The sequence below is a fragment of the Schistosoma mansoni genome, chromosome W (assembly GCF_000237925.1).
Source record: "Schistosoma mansoni strain Puerto Rico chromosome W, complete genome".
Classification (NCBI taxonomy): domain Eukaryota; kingdom Metazoa; phylum Platyhelminthes; class Trematoda; order Strigeidida; family Schistosomatidae; genus Schistosoma; species Schistosoma mansoni.
The window spans coordinates 10,722,322-10,744,896 of record NC_031502.1 but is presented as its reverse complement, the minus strand read 5'-3'; the positions used below and the strand labels follow the sequence as shown (position 1 = coordinate 10,744,896).

Genomic DNA, 22,575 nt, shown 5'->3' with positions numbered 1-22,575 from the left:
CAAACTGATTATTACATGTCGAAATAAACTGTCTTTTGAGCCTTACTTTACCGAAAAGCAATCCAAACTTCAGTTGAAAAAAACTGTTTCAAGAATGATTGTATAACATCTTTTGCAACTTAGTATTCAGCATTTTAGTTCTTTCAATATCCTGAAGTAGTAATTATCCGACCACACCAGATATGACCAACACTATGATGCTAAGTTAATGAAAATCAAAATGTGTATCACCGAATCTATACTCTTTGTGCAAGAGTAATCTAGAATTATTTCTATAGAAGTTAAAGGTGCTTCACTAACATAATATATAACTAGGAATTATTTATTGAAAACGTATGCCACAAATTCCCCAAAACAAATTATTCAACGTAATCAAAACACACTTTTGAACTGAATATCTATTGTTTTAAAACAGACAACGATTAGACGAAGATGTATGGTGGCTATCAGTGGAATCCAGGACGCGCGTCTCGTCCTATTTTAGACTCATCAGCTGGATGTACCTGCATCTCAGAGTTGATGTTCACTCTGGGACTCGAACCCAGTACCGTTTGCTTCAAACGTTATCACGTTATCCACTCAGCTACTGAGTCCTGACAGCCACTTGCTGGTGCAATGGGGTGAATTTTAAATTCACCTGGTATTGTTTGTTTTAATCTTCCCATTGATGTTTAGGACTGCAACTGATCAGTCTGTTATTGGTATATGTGCATCCTGTGCAGATTGCCTTGATATTGCCATAGTTCACATGCATTATAAGCAAAGATGGATAGTGACTTAAGGCGACATTGAGGCAATCCGTAAAGGACGCATATATGCCAATAACAGACTGATCAGTCCTAAACGACAATAGGAAGATACAAGCAAGCAACACCAAGCGAAGACAACAATCAGTTTTAAGTAAATTCAGATTTGGATGCCAGCTCAGTGGTCTAGAGATTAGGCATTCGAGAGCGAGACGGAAGATCCTGAGTTTGAATTCCACGTGCGGGATCGTGAATGTGCACTGCTGAGTCCCATACTGGGACGAAATGAGGATCCAGTGCTTCCAAGTTCTCAATGTTGGTCTAGCTTAGATCGACTCGTGATCTCAACTGAGAAACTTCAGATTTCACTCACCGTCACTGAATTCAAAAACTTTTGAACATTTTCTGCAATTAACATTTTGAAAACCAAATAGAACTTTCTAGTGTAAGCTGTCATTTATTAATCTAAATAAAATACAAAAACATCATGTGAATCATGGATATTTTGCTCAAAAATTCAACCACCATGAATTTTTTTTTAGTTATTTGCTCTAAATGCTAATTTCGTAGAATGATTTATGTCGCTGAAAGTAAGCATGGCCTTAAATAAGCATTATTCACGATGGCTTTGTAAAATTCTCTATGACATGAAATGCATTATTTTCTTGAGCCGTTATTTATCTAAATCACGATTTAAGATAGATCATTAGTCTTTATCCACAACCTCACGTAAAATAGTATCCAAATCCGTTAGATCATTTGGCTATCACTGTATATTTAACTGCCTTCGCAATCGAACTATTGATTACTTTTAAACATAGATACCAGCAACAACGATATATAACAAACAGTTACATTTTAGCAGTTTAAAGATCCCCACAGAATGTTCAAAAATGAACAATATTTGAGCGAACAATTGTTTTCAATAACTTCATCATCAGGCTCTACAGTTATGAGTCCATCATTATTGAGATATTTTACAAAGGCCAAAAATGAGGCATGTATTAATGAATTTGACAATACTATATGTTAAAAAAAGGTGAACATTTGCATCTGTTACAACATATATACTTCAAAATTGTATTATTTGTAATTTAGAAAGGTCATTTAATAAAGGTCAAAATGATCTGCAATAAAGTGTCCAGTCACAATCAGTATAATAGTAATATAGGAAAACTGAAAATGCAGAAAAATCGTGTGAATAAAATGCATAGTAGGAGAATTTCATCTTGTCAATTGAGATAATAATGATAAATAGTAATAGTAATAATAATAAGATTGTTGTGTGAATATAATATGTAATAAAAGGGGTGTTATCAAGGTAATTACGATAAACGAATTGGGAATGATGGATGTGAAGATTAAGATAAAGGTGAAAAAAAGGGGGAGAGGTTTATAATATTTAGTTTAGGTATCCGGTGCTCCAGTCATAGGCCAAGGTAAACATAGAACCTAGATATATTTTTTCTGGATACATAAGTTCGGTTTTCTGGAGTTGATCCAGATGGCATCGGCTATGTAGAGTAGTCGTAATCTATCTCCTTGAGGTAGATTTTTCGGAACTTGAAATAAAACAGAAAAAGCTTCATCTATTTTGTTAGGATGTTGACTATCTACCATAGAATAGTTAATTTCCACTGTTTAACTACCATACAGATGTCAATTAAATATGCATTGACGAGATTGGCATGATATAAGGTGGGACTAGCTGCTTAATAGTTAGATTAAAAACCCATATCGATTAGCAAGTAATAACCAAGGCTTCAATGTTTATTTTCTAGAGATTTTCCCCATAACTTTCACGGAGTAGAACATCTGAGTGAACTAATATCACATAATTAGTGAAATATCATTTGGATAGAGAGACCAATAGGATGAAAATATGTTATCATTCAGTAGTCGATTGACTTATGTATTTTCATCTTTGAGCCTATTTAAATGCATTGTCGAATTAACATTCGAAATTTTCAAACCTTTAATTAAACCTTAACCATGTTCGTTTTTTTCTCTCTCTCTGTCTTCGTACATCAACTGAATAAACAGGTTTCTATCTACAAATGAACAAAATACGTCGTTTGAATGAAATATTGCCCACTCATCGTTCATAGTAATGTTAAACATTTTTTAACAGAGTTTAACAATACATTTTGATAGGGGAAAGAAATTACTAAATAGGATTTATGGTCACGCAAAAGAAAGTTTTTTTACTATGAGAATAACAACGAAATTCAGTGCATATAGGCTGTCATAGTCGTATTTATTCTATTTTAATACATTCTATTGTTCCTCAAGGGAATTTGTCTGTCTATAAAAAAAGCTGGAAATTTGATTTCCTTTTAAACGATATTTACTCGATAAGATATTAGATAAACTATTTTAGCTTAAAACTGTCTAATATGACTGAATAACTGTTGTGACAGGCGGTGTCCAAAATCAGATACTGATACACGGTGTGCTACGCACTAACCCCCAACTAACTACTTGAGCGAGAACACAAGAGTTAGCGAGAAAGTGTATTAGGCCACCGAACAAAATGCATAAATATTCATTCGTATATATACCACTCTAATCCTTAGGAAATTGATCCAATTCTTAGTCAGTGAAATGCACTTGTCCTGTAGGTCACTTCTGATTGCCATCAACTGACTTTCTCATTAAGTTACCTCTGATTGGCTCTCCAAATCAATAATATACTTTTGACTTCGTCACGTTTGATAAGTGCTATTTTTAGCTAAACCAATATTTGCTAAATCTTTTTATCACTATTTTTTAATAATGGTTCAAGGGTTTCTTCAAGCATATTATTTGATTTGTTGCCAACCATTTATCTGACTTTATGTTACTACATAGTATTCAGATTACTAAAAACGGTATGGACCTTTATTTATTACTTATATTCTGACGGCAAATCTTCTCGATAACTACAAGATTATTGAATTTGAAAAATTTTTTCAGTCTCTAGAATTAATCATCAAACAAATTTAAACACATGTCGTTTAGCTCAGTAGTTGGACTACATGTTAAATTTATATAACTCAGTTGTATTCAAACAGTGGTGTATGCTATGTTGACATATATAAGTAGTATGTAATACTAGGTCAATAATCACAATGAAATAGAATACGTCATCGAGTATAATAGTTAAAAGTACAAGTTGATAGTGGGAAGACAGGTGTACTGATAGTAGTTATGGTAGTAGTAGTGATTATTGACTCAAATTGCCTTGATTGGCTTAACATTTTCGTATAAATATTCATGTATATTAGAGTAAAGCCTGATGACGACCTAATTGAAAACAATTGTTCACTTACCTATGTTGTTCTAATTTATGAATTGCCAAACTTAATTGAATTTTGAATAATATCAAATATTGAAATCTAGAAGTCTAAATATAAGCTCTCTGATGTTTGTTTCTGTGGGTACTAAGTTTAACACGTGATATGAACGGTAACGTTACGATTCGATTACATGTAGCTAAAGAGTTTCAGAATAATCAAGATGTACTTCACTTTAGTGGTTTAAATCCATTCAAAGTGTAATTTAAAGTCTCTCACATAGTTTATTGCTGACAACTGTTATAACAGCAAACACTTTATTTGAAATAATACAAGATGACGTTAAAATGAATATAAACCCAATACACTACATAACTACTTCCTATCTGTTTTTGACAACACATAAATGACGCGTAAAATGATGTTACAGTTTTTTTCTTAATAATTACCACTTAAGATCACTTGGTTATTGAATACACTTCACACCGAATTAATAAACTAAACACATGATTGATTTATACAAATAATATTAGGACAAAAATAGATAGATTATTACTGCTGTTCTACTCATATTTCATAGTTCTTACTTTTCCTCTTTGTAGACTACGTGTTTTCATTTCATTCTACCCTATCAAGAAGGATGTCCCGATTATCGTTAAGACGTTCACCACCACATACACCTACTTTATCTAGTTGTAATCATATTTTACAAAATGTTGAAATTGGAAAACATGTTGGCCGTTATGGACCTGGTTTTTTATGGAGTTTATTTGAAGGCATGGAATCAAATACAGGACTGGTAAGTAAATAATAGTCATTCTTTAAGGTAAATGTTTTAAGAGCATCCTTTTTGTTGATTATTCAAACACTTCACAGAATAATAATTCATGATAATATTCAGTAGGAATTAAACTGAAAAACCATAAAAAGGTTGTAATTATAAATACTTATCTGAAATTCAACTCTTTGTACTGTACGATCAATTACCAAGCTCATACGAATAAAAAAAGCAATTTACCATTCTAAAGTATCTTTAAAGGTTGTATTTTAATGACAAAAGTTAAAAAATTTTCTCATTCTATAAACGTTTGTTTCAATCAACTGGAACCTCTCTTGAAATCTGTTAAACTATCAAACAAACTAGAGCTTTTCCAAATATCAATTAAACTTTATCAGTTGGAAAAATTGGAAAGAGATAGCTCGAATTGAAGAAACTTTTGTAAATAAATATTTAGATCAGAGGGGGTTTTGTGGAGAATTTAGTATTTTCACAGTTGAAATCATGAGTCAATCGATACTGGTAGGTCCTGGGTTCGAATCTCGCGAGTGCGGGATCGTGGATGCGCACTGCTGAGGAGTCCCATAATAGGACGAAACGGCCGTCCAGTGCTTCCAGGTTTTCGATGGTGGTCTAGCTTCAATTGACTCATGATTTCAACTGTGAAAATAAATATTTAATCATAAAACGTTTTCCATGTAATTTAAAAGAAGCTCTCGCAGAAATATGAACAGTTAAACATCGTATAGCTCTCTTCCTTAATCAATATTTCATTTAGTCTTTTTATCTCCATAGAAACTTTGATATTGTATTAAGTTTACTGTCTACTCCAAATATTATTGCTTTCTAACGAACCTGATAATTTGTGAAACAAACAATAAAGTGTACAACAGTGATATGTAAGTTAGGTATATGTGCTTCTTCTATTCATATGTTCTAATTCTTTCTCCTGTCACAGTAAAACTACTTCATCTCACTATTGCGATAACAATAGTGAATTCACAATAATATTCAAGTCACAGATTACATAATTGTACAGAAACAAATCGAAATAATTAACTTTGATACGTTTTTTCGTATTTACTTCCATTCCGAAGATATTTTATAAATGTTCTTATACTTTAAACGAAAAAAGAAATAATTACTAGGGTTGACTTCTATAAGTATATAAATGATAAATGGTTTTCTCCGGAAGTCACTAACACTGACGATATGTTGAAGCATACAAAAACCTTCTCTGTTAGCAGATATTTATTTTGTTTTAAAAAAAGTTAATTAGATGCTTTAACAATTTAAAATTTGTTTTTGTTTTATTTATTTAAACATGAATGAAGACACGATTTGTAGATGGATGTAGATGGATATCATCCTTCAAAATAATATAGTTTGTTTAAAAATGAATCTGAATACTTCACACATGTTTTGTTTCAGTAAAGCAATTATATTCGTTTAAAGATCCCAATCATATTAAAAGACTAATATTTGAACGAAGAATATTCTTTTCGATAAGTTCTCTTCAGGTTCTACAATTGTATATCCAAATTAATAATCCGAAAAAATGGCCAAGTTAAAGGCAAAGTACATCGTTTAATGCATGTAAATTTAGGAATGTCAAATCAAATAGAATAAAATTGTTAATGTTGATACGACTCATATAGAATGTTAACTTGAATCTGTATATACGTAAAGTGAAAATTTAAGATCTGTGATCAGAATAAATATGGGTCAGATAGGGTGAGAGAGATATGATAGTGCAATTACAATTCGATCAAGTGGAAGACTAAATGTATGAAAAATTAGTGAGACGTAATAAGGAGAGATCAATGCGATGTGAATGAATCATGTATAGGAGGGATTAATAATGATATTTAACCAATAATAATAATAATAATAATACAAAGATTTGTGAATAAAGATAGCAGAGACAATTACATTTGACTACGAAAGGTCGTAAGTACATAGTCAAATTAGGTCATACAATAGCTAAGACGATTGTTCATTAATTGGCCTTGTGGTTGGCCAAGGGAGAAGTAGGGGTTGGAGATAATTCTTTTGTACGCATAGCTCCGGTTTCTTCATTCTGATGGCTACTGCCTCCGCCGTTTGAAGGACTTTAAGCCTGACAAGCTTAGGCAAAAAATTACTGACCCTATAAATAATTGAAAAAGATTGGTTTATACTGGCACTATGACCAGTTTGTACTAAATGGGCCAAAATCGAGCTGTTTACTTTCCTCATCAGACCTTTGCTTAGCCACGCTGGGAGGTGTTCACGAGCACGAAAATGTAAATTCCTAGAACTTCGACCAATATAACTTGCTCCACAGGAGCAGTCGAACTGATAAATACAAAATGAAGTGGTCATTCTAGGAACTTCATCTTTAAGCCTCGGTGTCACCATTGGACGCGTAGAAAACACCAAACGTAGTTCACCTGCGTTGAAAGATTTTTGGATAGATCTGCGTAATCTCTGAGCAAGTATTTCGCTAGCGGCATGCCCCCTGAATTGTAGGCGCATGAACAAGGACTTCTTCTTGACCGTTTGGAATTCGCCTATTTTCACTTTAAAGATCATATATTTAATTATAAACTTTCTGGGATACCCGTTCTCCCTCAGAGCATTATGCCATTGGCCATTTTTTCGGATTATTAATTTGGATATATAATTGTAGAACCTGAAGAGAATTTATCGAAAAGAATATTCTTCGTTCAAAGCAATTATATGTTTACAACAAAATTAACTTTCTGTTAAACATAATTACAGTAGTCAGTTTCCTTGTGTCTGTTTTTAATAGTATTCTCTCTATTATTCGGATTCTACGTAATTTCCGCTAACTTGGAAATTGAGCATTTCATGTGTAATTATTTTATGTTGGATACGTTTTAGCAATATCAATGAATCATTGAGATTACAATGGTTTTACGATCTACTGTTTTCCTGAACCATTTCAATGTTAGTTAAGCAATATTCAAAGGGATTTGTTCATCCGTTGAGTAGTTACTCAGTTATCTACACAGCATCTCTTCACAATATCTGTTAGGATACCAAAAAATGATCATCGAATATTATTCATTTTATCCACTCTTATTTAGTTATTTGCATAAACACTTTTGATTTTTATCAGAATGGGGATTTGTGGAGATTGTAGTAATTTTAATAGATGAATTCATGAGTCGACTAGTGTTAGACCAACACTAAGACCTGGAAGCACTGGACGGCCATTTCATCCTAGTATGAGACTTCTCAGCAGTGCGCATCCACGATCACGCACGCAGGGCTCGAACCCAGAATAATGGATGAAGGGTTGCGCAAGATCATGGATCGATTGATGTTAAAAAATTATCACCGTTGGATGCCGACTCGAGGTCTAGAGTCTAAGCGTTTGCGTGCGAGGCTGAAGGTCTTTGGTTTGCTTCTCATGAGTGGGATCATTGGTGCGCACTGCTAAGGAGTCTCACACTAGGACGAAACGGTAGTCCAGTGCTTCCAGGTTTTCAATGGTGGTCTAGCTTATATCGACTCATGAATTTGGCTCTCGATTTTGTAATACTGTTATCTAACACACTATTACTTGATTGGTGTCGATTTCCCTAGTTATTTAATGTAGAGTTATGATTAAAAAAACTGATTGAAAAGAAAATATTTCTTCTCTGAGTTCCTCTTTTACCAAATATTGTCTACGTTGAATGAAGTTATTAGAGTTATTCGACAGAAATTATGTAGATCATTTTTGTATGATAAAATAATCACTATCATAGACTGTACTCATACTAGGGTAATCAATAAAGTAATATCGTATCAAATAAAATGTGAACAAAGGTTTAAGGCTCAAATTTTAATAGATTTCACATTTATCTTCAATTACTTGTTTTTGTTACACTTGAAAATGAAAAAAGAGACATCTCAAACACACATTTACGATATTATCTTTCACATTGACACAAACATGAAATCATGCATTTAAAGTATGAAAATAATTTAGAAAGGCTTCATTATCACTTTCTCAATCACCAAATTAATGCTGTTGATTGTAAATATTATTCCCCAGATAAAACTCTCGAAAAATGTAAAATATGAGTTGTTTGTCATTCAATTATTCAGAATCAATGTTTTGATCTGATCAAAGATCAGAATTTGGATGTTTAATTATAATTCCTTGAAAAGGCTTAGATCAGATTGCCAGGTGAAACATTGGATTTGCTTCGAATTTATTCGCTGAGATTTTACAAATACATTCTCCTTCATTTTTGTGATATTATTCGAAAGTTGAAATTCAAATCACTAGACCACATTTTTAAGCCTTATAGATTAAGATGGTGGTTTGTCTGTGTATACTTTAGAAATGACTCAACAACTAAATCTATGAGACTGTTTGTTTTTAATAGTTTATCCAAAAGTTAATCCAAATTGAAAATCACTTCCCATTTACAGGTACTTGCCACATCGATAACTAGATTTAAGTTGATCATAATCTGAGATGTTGTTTTAATCTCATTTTGCTGTCAGAAAACTTTTGCTTACTTATTTCACAAGAATAATAGAAGCAATCCCAATAACAACCATTAATAGTTAAATGAAATCATGCTAGCTTCAAAGGCTGAATTTCCGGAATTTCATCTGTGGCCCGGTTTCAGATATAAAAGCGTACCAAATTCAAAAACCTTTCAAATGCCTCACCAAATGATGTGAATCAGTGATCGAAATTAATTTCATGCTAAGTAACCTAAAGAAACCACCTTACTTGGCAAAAAAATTTCAAAACCTCATAAACGATTTCATTGCTGAACCACACCGTCACTTAATATTACTGATGTTATCAATGAAAAACTGATAATGGTAAATGTTATTTTTGAAAGTTCATCAGAGCTTTATGGTGAGCTGAACATCACCACTGTGATAGGAGTTATGATTAGTTTAATCTCAATTATATTTCTCTTAATTTTATGAGAAGCCTAATACATTTGATTTGAGCAATGTAACTCGTTGTTAGGTACATTCAATGAAATTAAAAAGGTTTTTACACTATTTTCGTCTCCCGCTAAAATTAAGCGGAAAATATTCAAACAGAATATCAATTATCATATCGATTTCAACTTGCCTTTAAAAGCTAGATTTTTCTTAGTGTGTATAAACTTATGATTACTAACCAAAACGGCACTATACCATTTTCAAAATATTTGATAACAGAGTTAACGTAATTGCAACTAACAGGGGCTTCTCTCGTTCACAATGTGTTATTAACAAATAAATAAAGATAATGATGCACATTTTGTATATTTAGATTAAACCGAATTGGCATATCAACATAGTAGTATTAGCGAAGATTTCAAATAAGTCGGGTGTCACAGAGTTCATCCTAAACAAAGATCTTTTTAAAATCTCATTTCATATTTTAAAAAACGTTAAAATTACTTAACTGTACAACAACATATTACTAAACCTGGAGACTTAATTTAAATTGTTACATCTAGGTAAACAATCCATGTTTATTTGGAATAATATTCCCCGTGTATCTTATAAAATAATCGATAACAAAAGGGATTGATTCCTTTAGTTAATAATGAAGAATAATAAGTGCATTTGAGTTCAGTACTTGTAAACAAATATGAGTCAACTGTTACTATATTGGTAACATTTTGTAGGACAAAACTTTATGATCCAATATTTCTTGCATCCTCAAATTCAAAAAATCGAAATGTACTATTACATCAAACAAATAATAGATTTTATTCAGTCACCCTTGAAATTAAATATGTACACCTTACGTAAAAATATGTCGAAAATAATTAAATGACAATTTCCAATTTTTTTTTAAATTATCGAGAATATCATTTGAATACTCACTAGAACTAATTGAGTTACATTGAAAACAGTTGAAGTAATATTAAATTTCAACTGTACCTAAGTCATATAAATTCTTGTGATTAAAACAAGGAACTGCTTTATTGATAAAACGAATGATACACAGCTGAAAACACTACACTTTAACAAGTGGGTAAAATAATGTTAGGTGAAAGTCATGGAATCAGTGATAGCTCTACACCACCAAAATGGTTAAACTTCATCTGTCATAAACTTTCAGAACAAAGTCAAGTATCTTTCTTAAAGGCAATCACTGTCGAGCATTCAATAATCGAAAGATATGTTTAAAGCTTATAGACCATTAATTTTACAACTCTACCATCCAACATAATTCTTATCACCGTCATTTACACTGTTTGGCTCGTTACAAATGTGATCGATAAAACTCTATTACGGGTGAGAACTAAAAAACACGATAATTAAAACCCGATTGTTGATTGGATTAAATTTTAAATAGTTCACAAGTTTTAACTGTCAAAAGAATAGTAGTTTGGAACACATCCTTATTTCGCAAAAAAATATTTAGGAAAAATTGGTTTATTATCACTAGTCAGGTCAATATGATTACAAGGGAATTATAGGGAACTCCATTATGGTTGTCATTGCTTTTAAAAACCTCAATTTCGTTGACATGACAAAACAGTAAATTTCGTACTAGATAGATGTATGAACATATTACATTCTGACTAATCCACTCAATCTGTGTAAATTGTCAATCAAATTAGCAGGACGCTATGTATATTTGATAAAGTTTCAAGAATGCAAAATAACTCAGAAACTCCAAAGTGTATTACGGAAAATATTCACTCAAATACAATTAGACTGTCTACTAGTGATATTGTTGTACTAAACTTGCACCAAAGCTAAAAATATAAGCAGTTAACCGTATAGCTTAGGGGGTCATCGGGTGATATATTTTTGTGCCTATAACGATGAAAATGTTTTAACTATAGTTCAAGCTTACTTAACATTAATTTTATTAAGAAATGAGAGCATATGATAAATAAGTTGCAGATATAACCACTATAAATCACTAAGTTTGATCATTTCAAGGAGTGTGAGGTTAAAAAGAAACAATTATTTAGTGTTCACTGATTTCCAACATTTCCCTAACTAATTCCAGAGCCTCAAAATATATAAACACTCATTAAATTCACTCATCTTAAACAGATATCTATACTTAAAATCAAGATTATCATTGTTGATATTGCATTTTCAATTTTCGTGCGTTGAAAACCTTTGTTAATCACTAAACTCGGAATATATTTCTGCAATTTTTTGAGTTTTTTGTGCAGTGTAAATAATTTCAGTTGATGTTAACAACATCGGAAGCCACGTCAACAATCAAGAACATTATATCGAAAGATTATTATTTCCTGCGTAAGTTATGAAATGCCGAATATTCTAGACATATTTAAAAGTTCACTCAATCACAAAATGTATTGAATGGAGGTATATTTTAGAACTTACAGAAATTCCTGTGGGTATATAAGAAAAAATGCGTTTTATTTTACAAAGTTTCTTTTATAATAATGTCAGAGTATCTTATGATCAATTGTTCTTCGCCTAAATATTTCTTTATATAGACTAGATTAATGTTTTTCTCTCTTTATGGTAGGCAGAAGGCATTTTTTTCATGCTCAAAACACTGAAATGTGAAAAAAAACCTTAAAAATCTAAGGTCCGAAAAAGTTTTTTCGATAAAAGTATTTAGATAGCTAAAAAATGAACTTTTAATGTGTTTCCATTAGACACAGCCAAAACTGAAGAAGTGTTGATTTCGAGGATTCATTTTTTATCTAAGAATCGAAAAAGCTATTTCATCCTGTTAGAGACCCACATAATAACACTGGGTCATTGTGTGGTGTATGCTACTTATGTCTGCAGATATAAGTAGTACGTTCCACCAACCGGAAGTGGAATGTCTACGAGTAGAAAGTTGAGAAGTTTGAAATGAAGAGAATAGATGAGGGAAATGAAAACAATCAAGATAACAACAGGAATAAAAGAACAATGAAGCCTGTAAAAGAAATTTGAGAGTTGATCTGTAAATGATGTATATAATATATGATTTTCGAATGTCACTACACCACTGTGTGATTGTGCATTAAGTACGATTCGTTTTCTCCACCTGAGTGTACGTTCACTGCAATGGTAAGAAATGGTTTCAAGTTACCTCAAAATAAGTGTGAGACAAGGACACCTTCGATGAGTTCAATAACTTTCTGATCAGATGTTAGTTATAAAGGTAAATTAAAAAAAGAAAGCAACTCAGTATTTTTTCATGTTAGATTGCATTCCTATTAGCATTTTTGAAAGTCTACTTCTGAAAGTCATGTTTATTGAATTAAATTTAAAAAAACATGATAGCTTTGTTTGAGATCAAAAATATGCTACTTATAATAAAGTGTCATTAGTCGTAAGAGTAAGTCTTTAGCTACATTTTATACCATTAACATACATAAGACAATCTTTTCAATATCAAATCCTTAGAATTTGCAACATACTCTAACAGTGATGTGATACTACATTTACGGATTTATAACTATGAAGGCTAAAGATGACATTTATTTACGTTTTTTAGGTATTTTGACTTACATATACTCGGTCTCATTAGGATATTTAAATAACAGATAAAATATATTCTTATTTTAAAACACTAGCCTTTCTCATTTCACATTTATTCATCTACTATGATCCAGTTATCATGTTTTGCTAATAAGTGAAGTCGATTTCTTAAAATCAAGCTTTTACTGCACCAATGTATGCATTTGTTTAATAATTTATGTGTTTTCATGACTCCTGACAAAGAAACTGAAGAAATTTCGAAGCTTCAAATAAAATCTATTCAAATTACATTGGATAAGGCTTCTTCTATCATATACATATAAATCGTGAAGGATGACTTAAATCAATCATTCAAATGAAATCTAAACAACTGTTATTTTTAATTCTTCACTTGAGAGTCAGACCAATTAATGTTTGGAATACAACCCTAAAGTATATTGACAGTGTACAGAAAGTTAATATTTGTCATTTGATAAAGCACTTACTGATTTATATTTAAATATTTCCATGCTCCAATTATTTAAACAGCCAGTAATTTTCAGATTAATTCGAATTATTATTGTTCATGTGTAAATTTTCTTTAAATCACATTTGATTGCGTTGGAAGCCTGTAATTGTTCTACTCATAACTTTTAAGTGATTATCTCTTCTAGTTCATAAAACTTAATCAGTTGGTGTTTACATGGATTCCTCAAAAAACTATAGACAATAAGACTTAAAATTAACTTTGTATTAACATTGGTAAAACTTTTAGAATAGCAATATTTTCGAAGAAGACAGCAATAACGAAGTTTGAAAATAACTTTGATCACTGGTAAATGTTAATCGACGAAACAATAAAGAAAGGAAAACACGACTTTGTAACTTTGCACTAGTGCCGATCACCATCCGATCTAGTAGCGACTGTTTTAACTTCAGACCACTGAGTTGGAAATTCATGAACCCTATTAATAACTTCAGCCATTCTGTTATTCGATACAAACAAAATAGAACTCATTCAAATAATTATATTTTCGACACTCAATTCAGTTGGGTTCCAAATCAACTGATGACATTTGATACTAATTGCGAATAAACAAAGTTCACAAAAATGAACCCTTAGATTTATAAAGAATTACTCATCTACATCGTGTCTGCAGCAATGTTTGATCCTGATTTCTCGTGAAGTCCTCAATGAGAATTCTTGGATAGTTCAATACTACGACGAAACAGCTGTCTAGTGCTTCAAGTACTTACACGTGCATTTAGACGTAAATTCATATATATATATATATATATATATATGTTTATTTTGAATGAACCGAAATTAGCTGCTAACTGTCGTAGCCAAATTACTATCGAAACCTTTTACATCCAGGTCTTGGCTTCCCAGTAGTCCATACTTATGACTTTTAAGTCATGGCTCGACCTCTGAAATGCTGCGGTGGAAAACTATTGAAGAGTCATAACTTAGTACACTAGGTCGCTGTAAAGCTGTTTCAAAATAATTCTCGGGTTAATATTTTTTCTTGATATAGTTTCCATGTAACTTTGTCGTCAAAAGTTATTAATAAATATCTCGATCCATCGTATTTACTTCACACGTTTTAATGAAGGTGGACAAAACTTCATGAACATTGAAAATAATTCTGAAGTGGAGATTTACCTACAGTCCACAGCAAAACATAGTCAATTTGCAGTGAATATTCAAGGAAATCAAGATTTCCTGCAGCATTAACTGAAAAATTTAATCCCGTCTAATGGTAAAAAATAAATTAACTTATAAATCAATAAATACATTGTACTTATAACAACAATCCCTTTAGTCTATCCTTGCCTCATTTCTGATTATGTAAATATCAAAAAGTTTAACTAAATTTTCATTTAATTACTAAACAACAAACCAGAAAAGTTGAAGTTCACTACTGAAAAACAAACTCACTAATACAAACAACAATTAATCTCTTCTATATGTTTAGATAATACAGTGAGAAGATAAGGTCTATCAAGATTATATGATATGTAAGAGCATTATATTTCAAAATAATTTGACCATGCATTTACTTGTTCAGACCATTTATGTATACAAAGGTCAACTAAACAAAGTGGAAGACATAAGAAAAACAAACATCATAAAAATGTTTTCATAGTTGAAAGCGTGAGTCAATTGAGGTTAAACCACCATGGAAAACCTGGAAGCACTGGACGGCCGTTTCGTCCTATTATGGGACTCCTCAGCAGTGCGCATCCACGACCTCGCCTCGCGAGATTCGAACCCAGGACCTACCAGTCTCGCACCAGAGCACTTAACCGATAGACCACAAAACCCCTTGTGATAATAAAATGTTTGTATGACTAAAATTTCAACAAATTCAAGTATTCTTTCTGGATAACTTTAATCAGCTTTTGTAGTTTTGTATAAAAGATTAATTAGAAAATAATTTTATATTAAACTTTCAGTAGTTAAAGAGAGTAATTCGTTAAATAAAACAAATAATATCAAGTGATATTTACTAATATACTTAAAAGATATTTTCTATGCTTAGTATGGAACAACAATAACATAATAATTGTGTATAATCATATTCTTTTATGTATTTCATAGAGAACGTGATCTAACTCTACTCAAGAATGAGCCTCATTAAATGTTTTGATGTTAGGAGTTTATCATAGCTCAGGGAATGTTCTATGGAATGTGTTAAACGTGTGATCCATCGTTTGGCTTGACATTCGTAGATCCACGCTAATAAGGCTAGCGCTCGTAGTCTAAGTATGTAAAAGGACAATACAACCTATCATCAAAACATGGATCGCCTGGTAAACAAACTAGACACTTATATACAATATATTTTGACAAAATAAACATGATTAAGATTCATCTCAAGGGTCAGTGATTATTAGAAACTAATCTTTTATGTTATTCGTGAGTCTAGGAAATTAAATGAAAATTATCAGGTTCTCTTACTGTTGGCCACATTGAAATCCTGAAACATTTTAGGCAAATATAAAGATTTATTTCCGCTGTTAGACCTTTATGGTTAACATCCCAATAATTCGTAGACAGTTGACTAATTTTCAGTATCTACCAAGCATTATTTTCCTATATTCATATTACTGACAAAGTTATAATACATATGAACGGTCAAGTTGATTTGAGAATTTCATTTATGCTTTTATTAATCTCTTCATATAATGTGTCAAAACTTAGTTGCAGTCATATTTTTATGTCAAATTAGTTATTAATTTTCTGAGTGACGTGCATAAATCTAGGCAACTGAGTAGAATATACGAAAGCAGTGTTGATGAACCCATAGTTCAATGAGTTCTTAACAGAGTTTTCTTTCATCTAATCATCTATCTGATTTTGAACCCCTTTCAGAAATCTACAGTATTCACATTTGATAAAAAAACATTGGATCGAGTCAATAAAAATCGGAGACGGGATTTAATCTTGGAAACATTACGCAATGATTTGATAAATTTAAACAAACTGAAACATCCACGTTTTGTACAATTAATACATGATATTGAAGAAACTAAGTAAGCAATGTAGAAATTAGTATTATATCAATTTGGTTATAGTTTCATTCCTTTTTGTTTTCAATTTTGGAAATTTAAAAAATTAGCCATAAATTCAAAATATTAAACACCTTCCTATTTATTTGAATTTAATTTGTTTTGTCTAGATTTTTTTTCTTTGTCAAAATAATCATACTCTATGAAATTAACCTAATTACATGTATACATGAAATTTGTGTCTAGATAAAACAAATTTTTGTGACTAATCACCATTTCATGCCTTTTTTCATAAAAGTTCTTTCTTCTTTTTTTCATGAATGAATAGGTTTACTTTTCTACAATTTAAAAAACTAAAGCAATTATATTTTTGTAGAGAACAAACTAGATGCGAATTCAAAGTTTTACATTGATGAAAGCCGAGAGTGAAACGGGATAATATGTTTCATAAAGAGACATTTTTTTGTGTAACTGGAATTTGTTATCTAATATCATGCTACAAGTAATAACTTCAGTTGCTCAAAATAATGTATGAACAATTAGGTTTCATAGTGATGTGCCCGCAGTGTAACTTTATGTTTATAAACCATACGAATCAAGCAAGAAGAGAAAATGAAGTTATACACAATAATTCTGGTACTCAGAACAAATCAGAAACAAAATAACATCAGTAAAATTCACTTGGTGTTGATTGCTTGTATCTTCCCATTATTGTTTTAGGACTGTGATTGATCAATCTCTTGTTGACATATATGCATCCTGTGCGGATTGCTTCGATATTGCCTTAAGTCATAAGCATTCTAATCAAAGATGGATAGTGGCTAGCAGTGGAATCCAGGACGGGCGTTTCGTCTTATTTGGGACTCGTCAGCTGAATGGACCAGTGTGACAGTGTTGATGTTCAGAATAGTGATTAGTTTCTATGTTGTTTACAATTTGCAAAATGAGTTAATTTTAACTGGGTAAAATATAGATTAATCTATAACTTTGTGAGCGAATTCAATTTGCTTGTATTAAAAGTATCAAAAAAGCGTTGCTATCAACATTAATATCTGATTCTCAAGTCATTTGCTTAATCTCTTCAGCATTCAAGCACCTTAAAAAACAAGTATATTAAATACAAATGCACTAAAATATCAGTGATGATTTCTACTTTCATTCTACTTCGTTAGATATCCTCTAAACAAGCTTAAAGTTGGTTAGGAAAATTAAAAACTTTTACACAATACTTATGTACAAGAGAAAAACAAATTTCAAGCTATATTTGACTGGACTACAAGTACCATAAATTTATCAAGAAGTCATAGTATATTTCATCCAGCAAGAATATGCAAAGTTGCTAAAACCATATAAACTAAATAATTCAAATGTTCATTGTACTACATAGAATGTTGAGACACAATAGGTTCTAGAATATTCTAAAACGAAGTTTAGACACAAAACAAAAAGTTTATTAAAAGAACATTCACAAATAACTGAGCCGAAAAAATATCTTAATGACGTACTTTCAGTATTAGTTTACTTAATTCCAGTTTTTAGTGTTCTACACAATGAGGTGAGGAATATGTATATCTTTGATAGCTATTAAAGGCACAGGAGCCTTGAAAATCTTGGGTGATTCTCATGCTGATAAGTAACTAAACATTTTATGGATTAACAACTCTAGAAAAACTATTGTTTGCCAGTAAAGAAGAATTTAACTGATGATCTTCAAGTAGTGTAGAGATTGTGCATTTAGACAACTGGAGTAAGATTAAATGGTGGCTCACCAATTTTTTCATCATCATAGAAACCATAAGGACGTCATATACTACTATTAAAAATAAAAACTATGGCCACTGGCTGAAATTTTTGCAAGTTTTTTATAAACTTACATACGAGCTTCAACTGCTTTTAAAATTATGGAAGAATAAAATAAATGACCATAGTTGGTTTCGCTTTATTCATTACATAACAGCTACCGTAAAACATTAACACTGTAGTCTTATCAAAGTTGACAAAAAATTAATTTCAGTGATTCAGTCCAATCACTGAAAATGCACGAAAATGTAATCGTTACTATCAGATAAAAATGATAATATTTTTAAAATTCATACAGTCACTTCAAATGATTCGAAAGGGTGGTGGTATGATTATTCAGTGGGTTTTTTAGTCACATTATACTGACTTTCGAAACTGGTACATGTGATTTTGTCATTGGACCTGGAAACACTGCAAAGCTAATAGGTTAACACGTTTGCTGAGATTTAATTCAGCCCAAAATTTCACACCACTATTATTTTAAAGAATATGTTGTAATTAACACTTCTGTTACACATTTTGTACAAAGCTGAAAATTAATTTCTTTTTCTTTTCGTTGACGAAGATGGAACAGTAATATTTATTTAGGGGATTTTTCCAAATGCGTAGCAGAGATAGTGGGATAAATTTAATTCATAAGACTAGTTTATTCAAAATATACTATGAATAACTCAGCAGTACAAACCACAATATAAACGAACAATAAATGAATTATGTAAACAAACAGTGAGTAGTCCTACCTTGTAAATTTCAAAAGTAAAAAGACTAGTAATCACCAACGTAATCTAGTTTACAAAAATAAACCATTTAAAATGAAATAGTTAAGCTTTTCGCAATTCATCGGTCACAAAATTAGCATTCGTATGTCTTTTGAACTAAAATGGTAACATGATCAGCCTAACAGGTTTTCTTTCCCTACCAAATGCAATTACTTCAACAAACATCAGTACAATCAACTAGTAGAAATGCACTTTCTACGATGGATTACAATAATGTTTGTAAAGTCCCCATGAATGTAAATGAAAAAGTTTTAATTTTCTAATTCTACTTGTCAGAACGTAAATGCTCTATCGAATTCAACATTCATTTGATAAAACAAACCAGATCTCATAATCAGTTCAACCTAACCTATAAATATAGAATTACTAAAAAGCAAAATCAGTATTTACTGTATTTGTTATTTTAAACAATCATCATAAAGGCAAAGTTTTATGTACAGTTTATTCATAATTGATCTCCACTTATTTGATTTTGATTCTTAATTCATTTTCAGTGAATATCTCACTTTTATAACTGAACCAATAATAGGAAGTTTAGCAGATATGTACATAAATGATCAGGTACGTTTATAATAATATGACATTACTATTTTCACACCAATTCGAGCATATTTTTGTTTTCCTCGTTTGGAAAAATGATTAATTAAATCATGCGTTAAGCTGAAAAATTTGATTGAAAAAAAATTGATTCTAAAAAATAAAATAAAAATTGACTAAAAGACTCTGTATTACAATAAAGTGCTTATATGTCAACGACGTGCTCATTGTTATAGTCTTTGTTTTAAATACAGGATTCACGTCACTGTTTATGTCACCTTAGTAACAACAATATATTGTAAAAACAAAAAAATAATTATTCATTTCAAGATCACAATAAAATGAACTATATATAAATTTACCACTGACTGATAGCTGTATTATTAGTTTTAGACTGTAGACAAACGTCGGAATTATAAACCTTTATTAAATATCATAAGCCTTCAAAAAATTGTATATATTGCTGGATGTTTACGATTGATAATAAGAAAGAACAGAGAATATTATGCACATTGTCTATAATTATTAACTAGATATTCTCCATAGTAAACTAACATTGTTTATTCACAATTCATCAATTTATTTATGAGGACAATCATTCCCATTAAATGTCTAATATTTTCTCTTTTATTATTAGATTATTTTTCAGTGAGTAGACGACCTCTTAAAATAATTTTTAACAAATGAACTGGATTATTGGGACTTCGTAAAATAAGTATAAGCAATGTTATCAGAAAGGGGTTTTGTGAAGATTTCAGTAATTTTATAGTGGAAATCATGAGTCAATTGAAGCTGGAGCACGATGGAAAACCTGGAAGCACTGAACGGCCGTTTTGTCCTATTGTGGGACTCCTCAGCAGTACGCATCCACGGTCCCACCCCGCGAGATTCAAACCCAGGACCTATTAGTCTTGCGCGCTCACTAGTGACTGGCTCCATGAAGTATTTCCTGGAGTTCTAGTGAGAAGCAGTAACCAGTGGAGTTCAACCAGGTCTGTTGGGAGATATCAACTCACTGAAGATATTGGTGAATGGCTGCTCAACTTGGTGGATCGGCTGAAGTTAGACATTACCAGAGTTGGATGCAGGTTCAATGGTGTAGTGGTTAAGCGGTACCCTTAACCAACTGGTTAGGTGCTGGGTTGGAATCTCGTGATTTCTTCTCAAAAAGACTCGCTCCAGCAGAGACAAGGTATTCTACGAAACGGCCGTCCAGTGCTTCCAGGTTTTCCATGGTGGTCTAGCTTCAATTGATTCATGATTTCAAATATATAAGCAATATTATACAAGAAACATTATTGATTAAGTGCTTATTTGAAGAAAAAATACACTGTGGTATAAAAAACAAATGAATATTGCTACAATAATTTATTGAATGCTAGTATCTGAAACGGCTGTCTACTATTCTTCCGAGACTAGTCATAAATTAATAAAACCATGGTAACATTTAATTTACGGTATATGAAGAAAAAAGGATCTGTTAATTCAATGGTTTCAATATAGGTATAATTTCAAAAGAAATTTGGTTTACATAATCTAACCGTTGTTTAAATTTGTAAATTAATTTTGTAGGGATGCATCACTGTAGTATTCCATTGAAAAAACATGCCAACTATTTAGCTAATTGATAAACTTGAATTTGCTATACAGTTCTAAATGTTTGTCTTACCTTTATTTTTAACAGGATTCGTCTTTCTGTGAATTAGAGATTATATTTGGGATATATCAGGTAATTTGATTCAACTTGGAATATCATTTTATATACTTTTACGTATGACTTTGAAAATGTCACAATACTGAGGACTAACAGTATGTTTCACTAAGAAAGATTGCAAAATTAAACAAATTCTCGTTAATGGAATGACGAAATATTTATTTTATGTGCAAGATATATAGAATATAATTCTTCCTTGAACTAGTCTAGACTTATAGAGATCATTTAGCATTCAGGAACACCAGATATTCATAAAAAAACAGTAGTACCATCTCTAAATAATGTCGGAAATCAAGTTATTTGTTTTTCGTCTGACATTTTGTCTGGTGGTACTATCAAAGTTTCTCCTACATTTAAAACATATGGTATTTATAAACTAAGTTGTGAATAGTGTGTTTAATATTGTCACAAAATTCACTAACATTTTAGTTGCTCTGATACCCCTAGTATTATTAACTAACGGATCGTTTACTGTAGTTGAAAAGTCTTATCTCATTTGTTTAACATCGGTTTTTTATATTTTTCGGCTTTTATATTTTAATTGAGTTTAATAGATAAAATAATATTGTCACTAGTTGTACTTCATTAGTTTACTAGCATTTGACCTTTATTTTAGTTTCGAGTTTGCATTTCATTATTTCGCTTTTATATCTTCTTTCATAAGATAAAAGACCTATGAAGAGGTATTTTTCTTGTGCCTTGTTTGAATTGACGATAATCTGAAATGCAAAACAGTTCATTGTTATTATACCAAATTATTAGTTCAAGATACAAGATGGTTGAAAGTTGGCCATAAATGTCCCTGGACCTGGGTTCATGGTACTAAGCACGCGTCTGCCGGTTATATCTGTAATCTTGAGGTAATTGATGCTCCCTAGCCCATTCAATCCTAGTCACCCAGCTTCACAGTCAGAGAGGTTACCATTGAACTACTTAGACCGCAACTAACCTCCAATAAGGCTCAGCTGTACCTACAGTTAATCGATCACTAAGTGGTGAGCACATTGCAACATGACTAACA

The 22,575-nt window shown here is 31.3% G+C and overlaps 1 protein-coding gene across 1 annotated transcript in view; it reads left to right on the top strand.

Annotated features, from left to right (window-relative positions):
* Window positions 1–4,661: 4,661 nt before the first annotated feature.
* Smp_158720 (protein kinase) overlaps window positions 4,662–22,575 on the top strand; it is a gene marked incomplete at both ends in the record, with an annotated part of 51,396 nt that continues 33,482 nt past the window's right edge. The window contains 3 exons of the mRNA XM_018788512.1: window positions 4,662–4,820; window positions 16,588–16,748; window positions 19,798–19,864. Of these exons, the coding sequence (XP_018654047.1) occupies window positions 4,662–4,820; window positions 16,588–16,748; window positions 19,798–19,864 (387 nt within the window). The remainder of the gene's footprint in view (window positions 4,821–16,587; window positions 16,749–19,797; window positions 19,865–22,575) is intronic.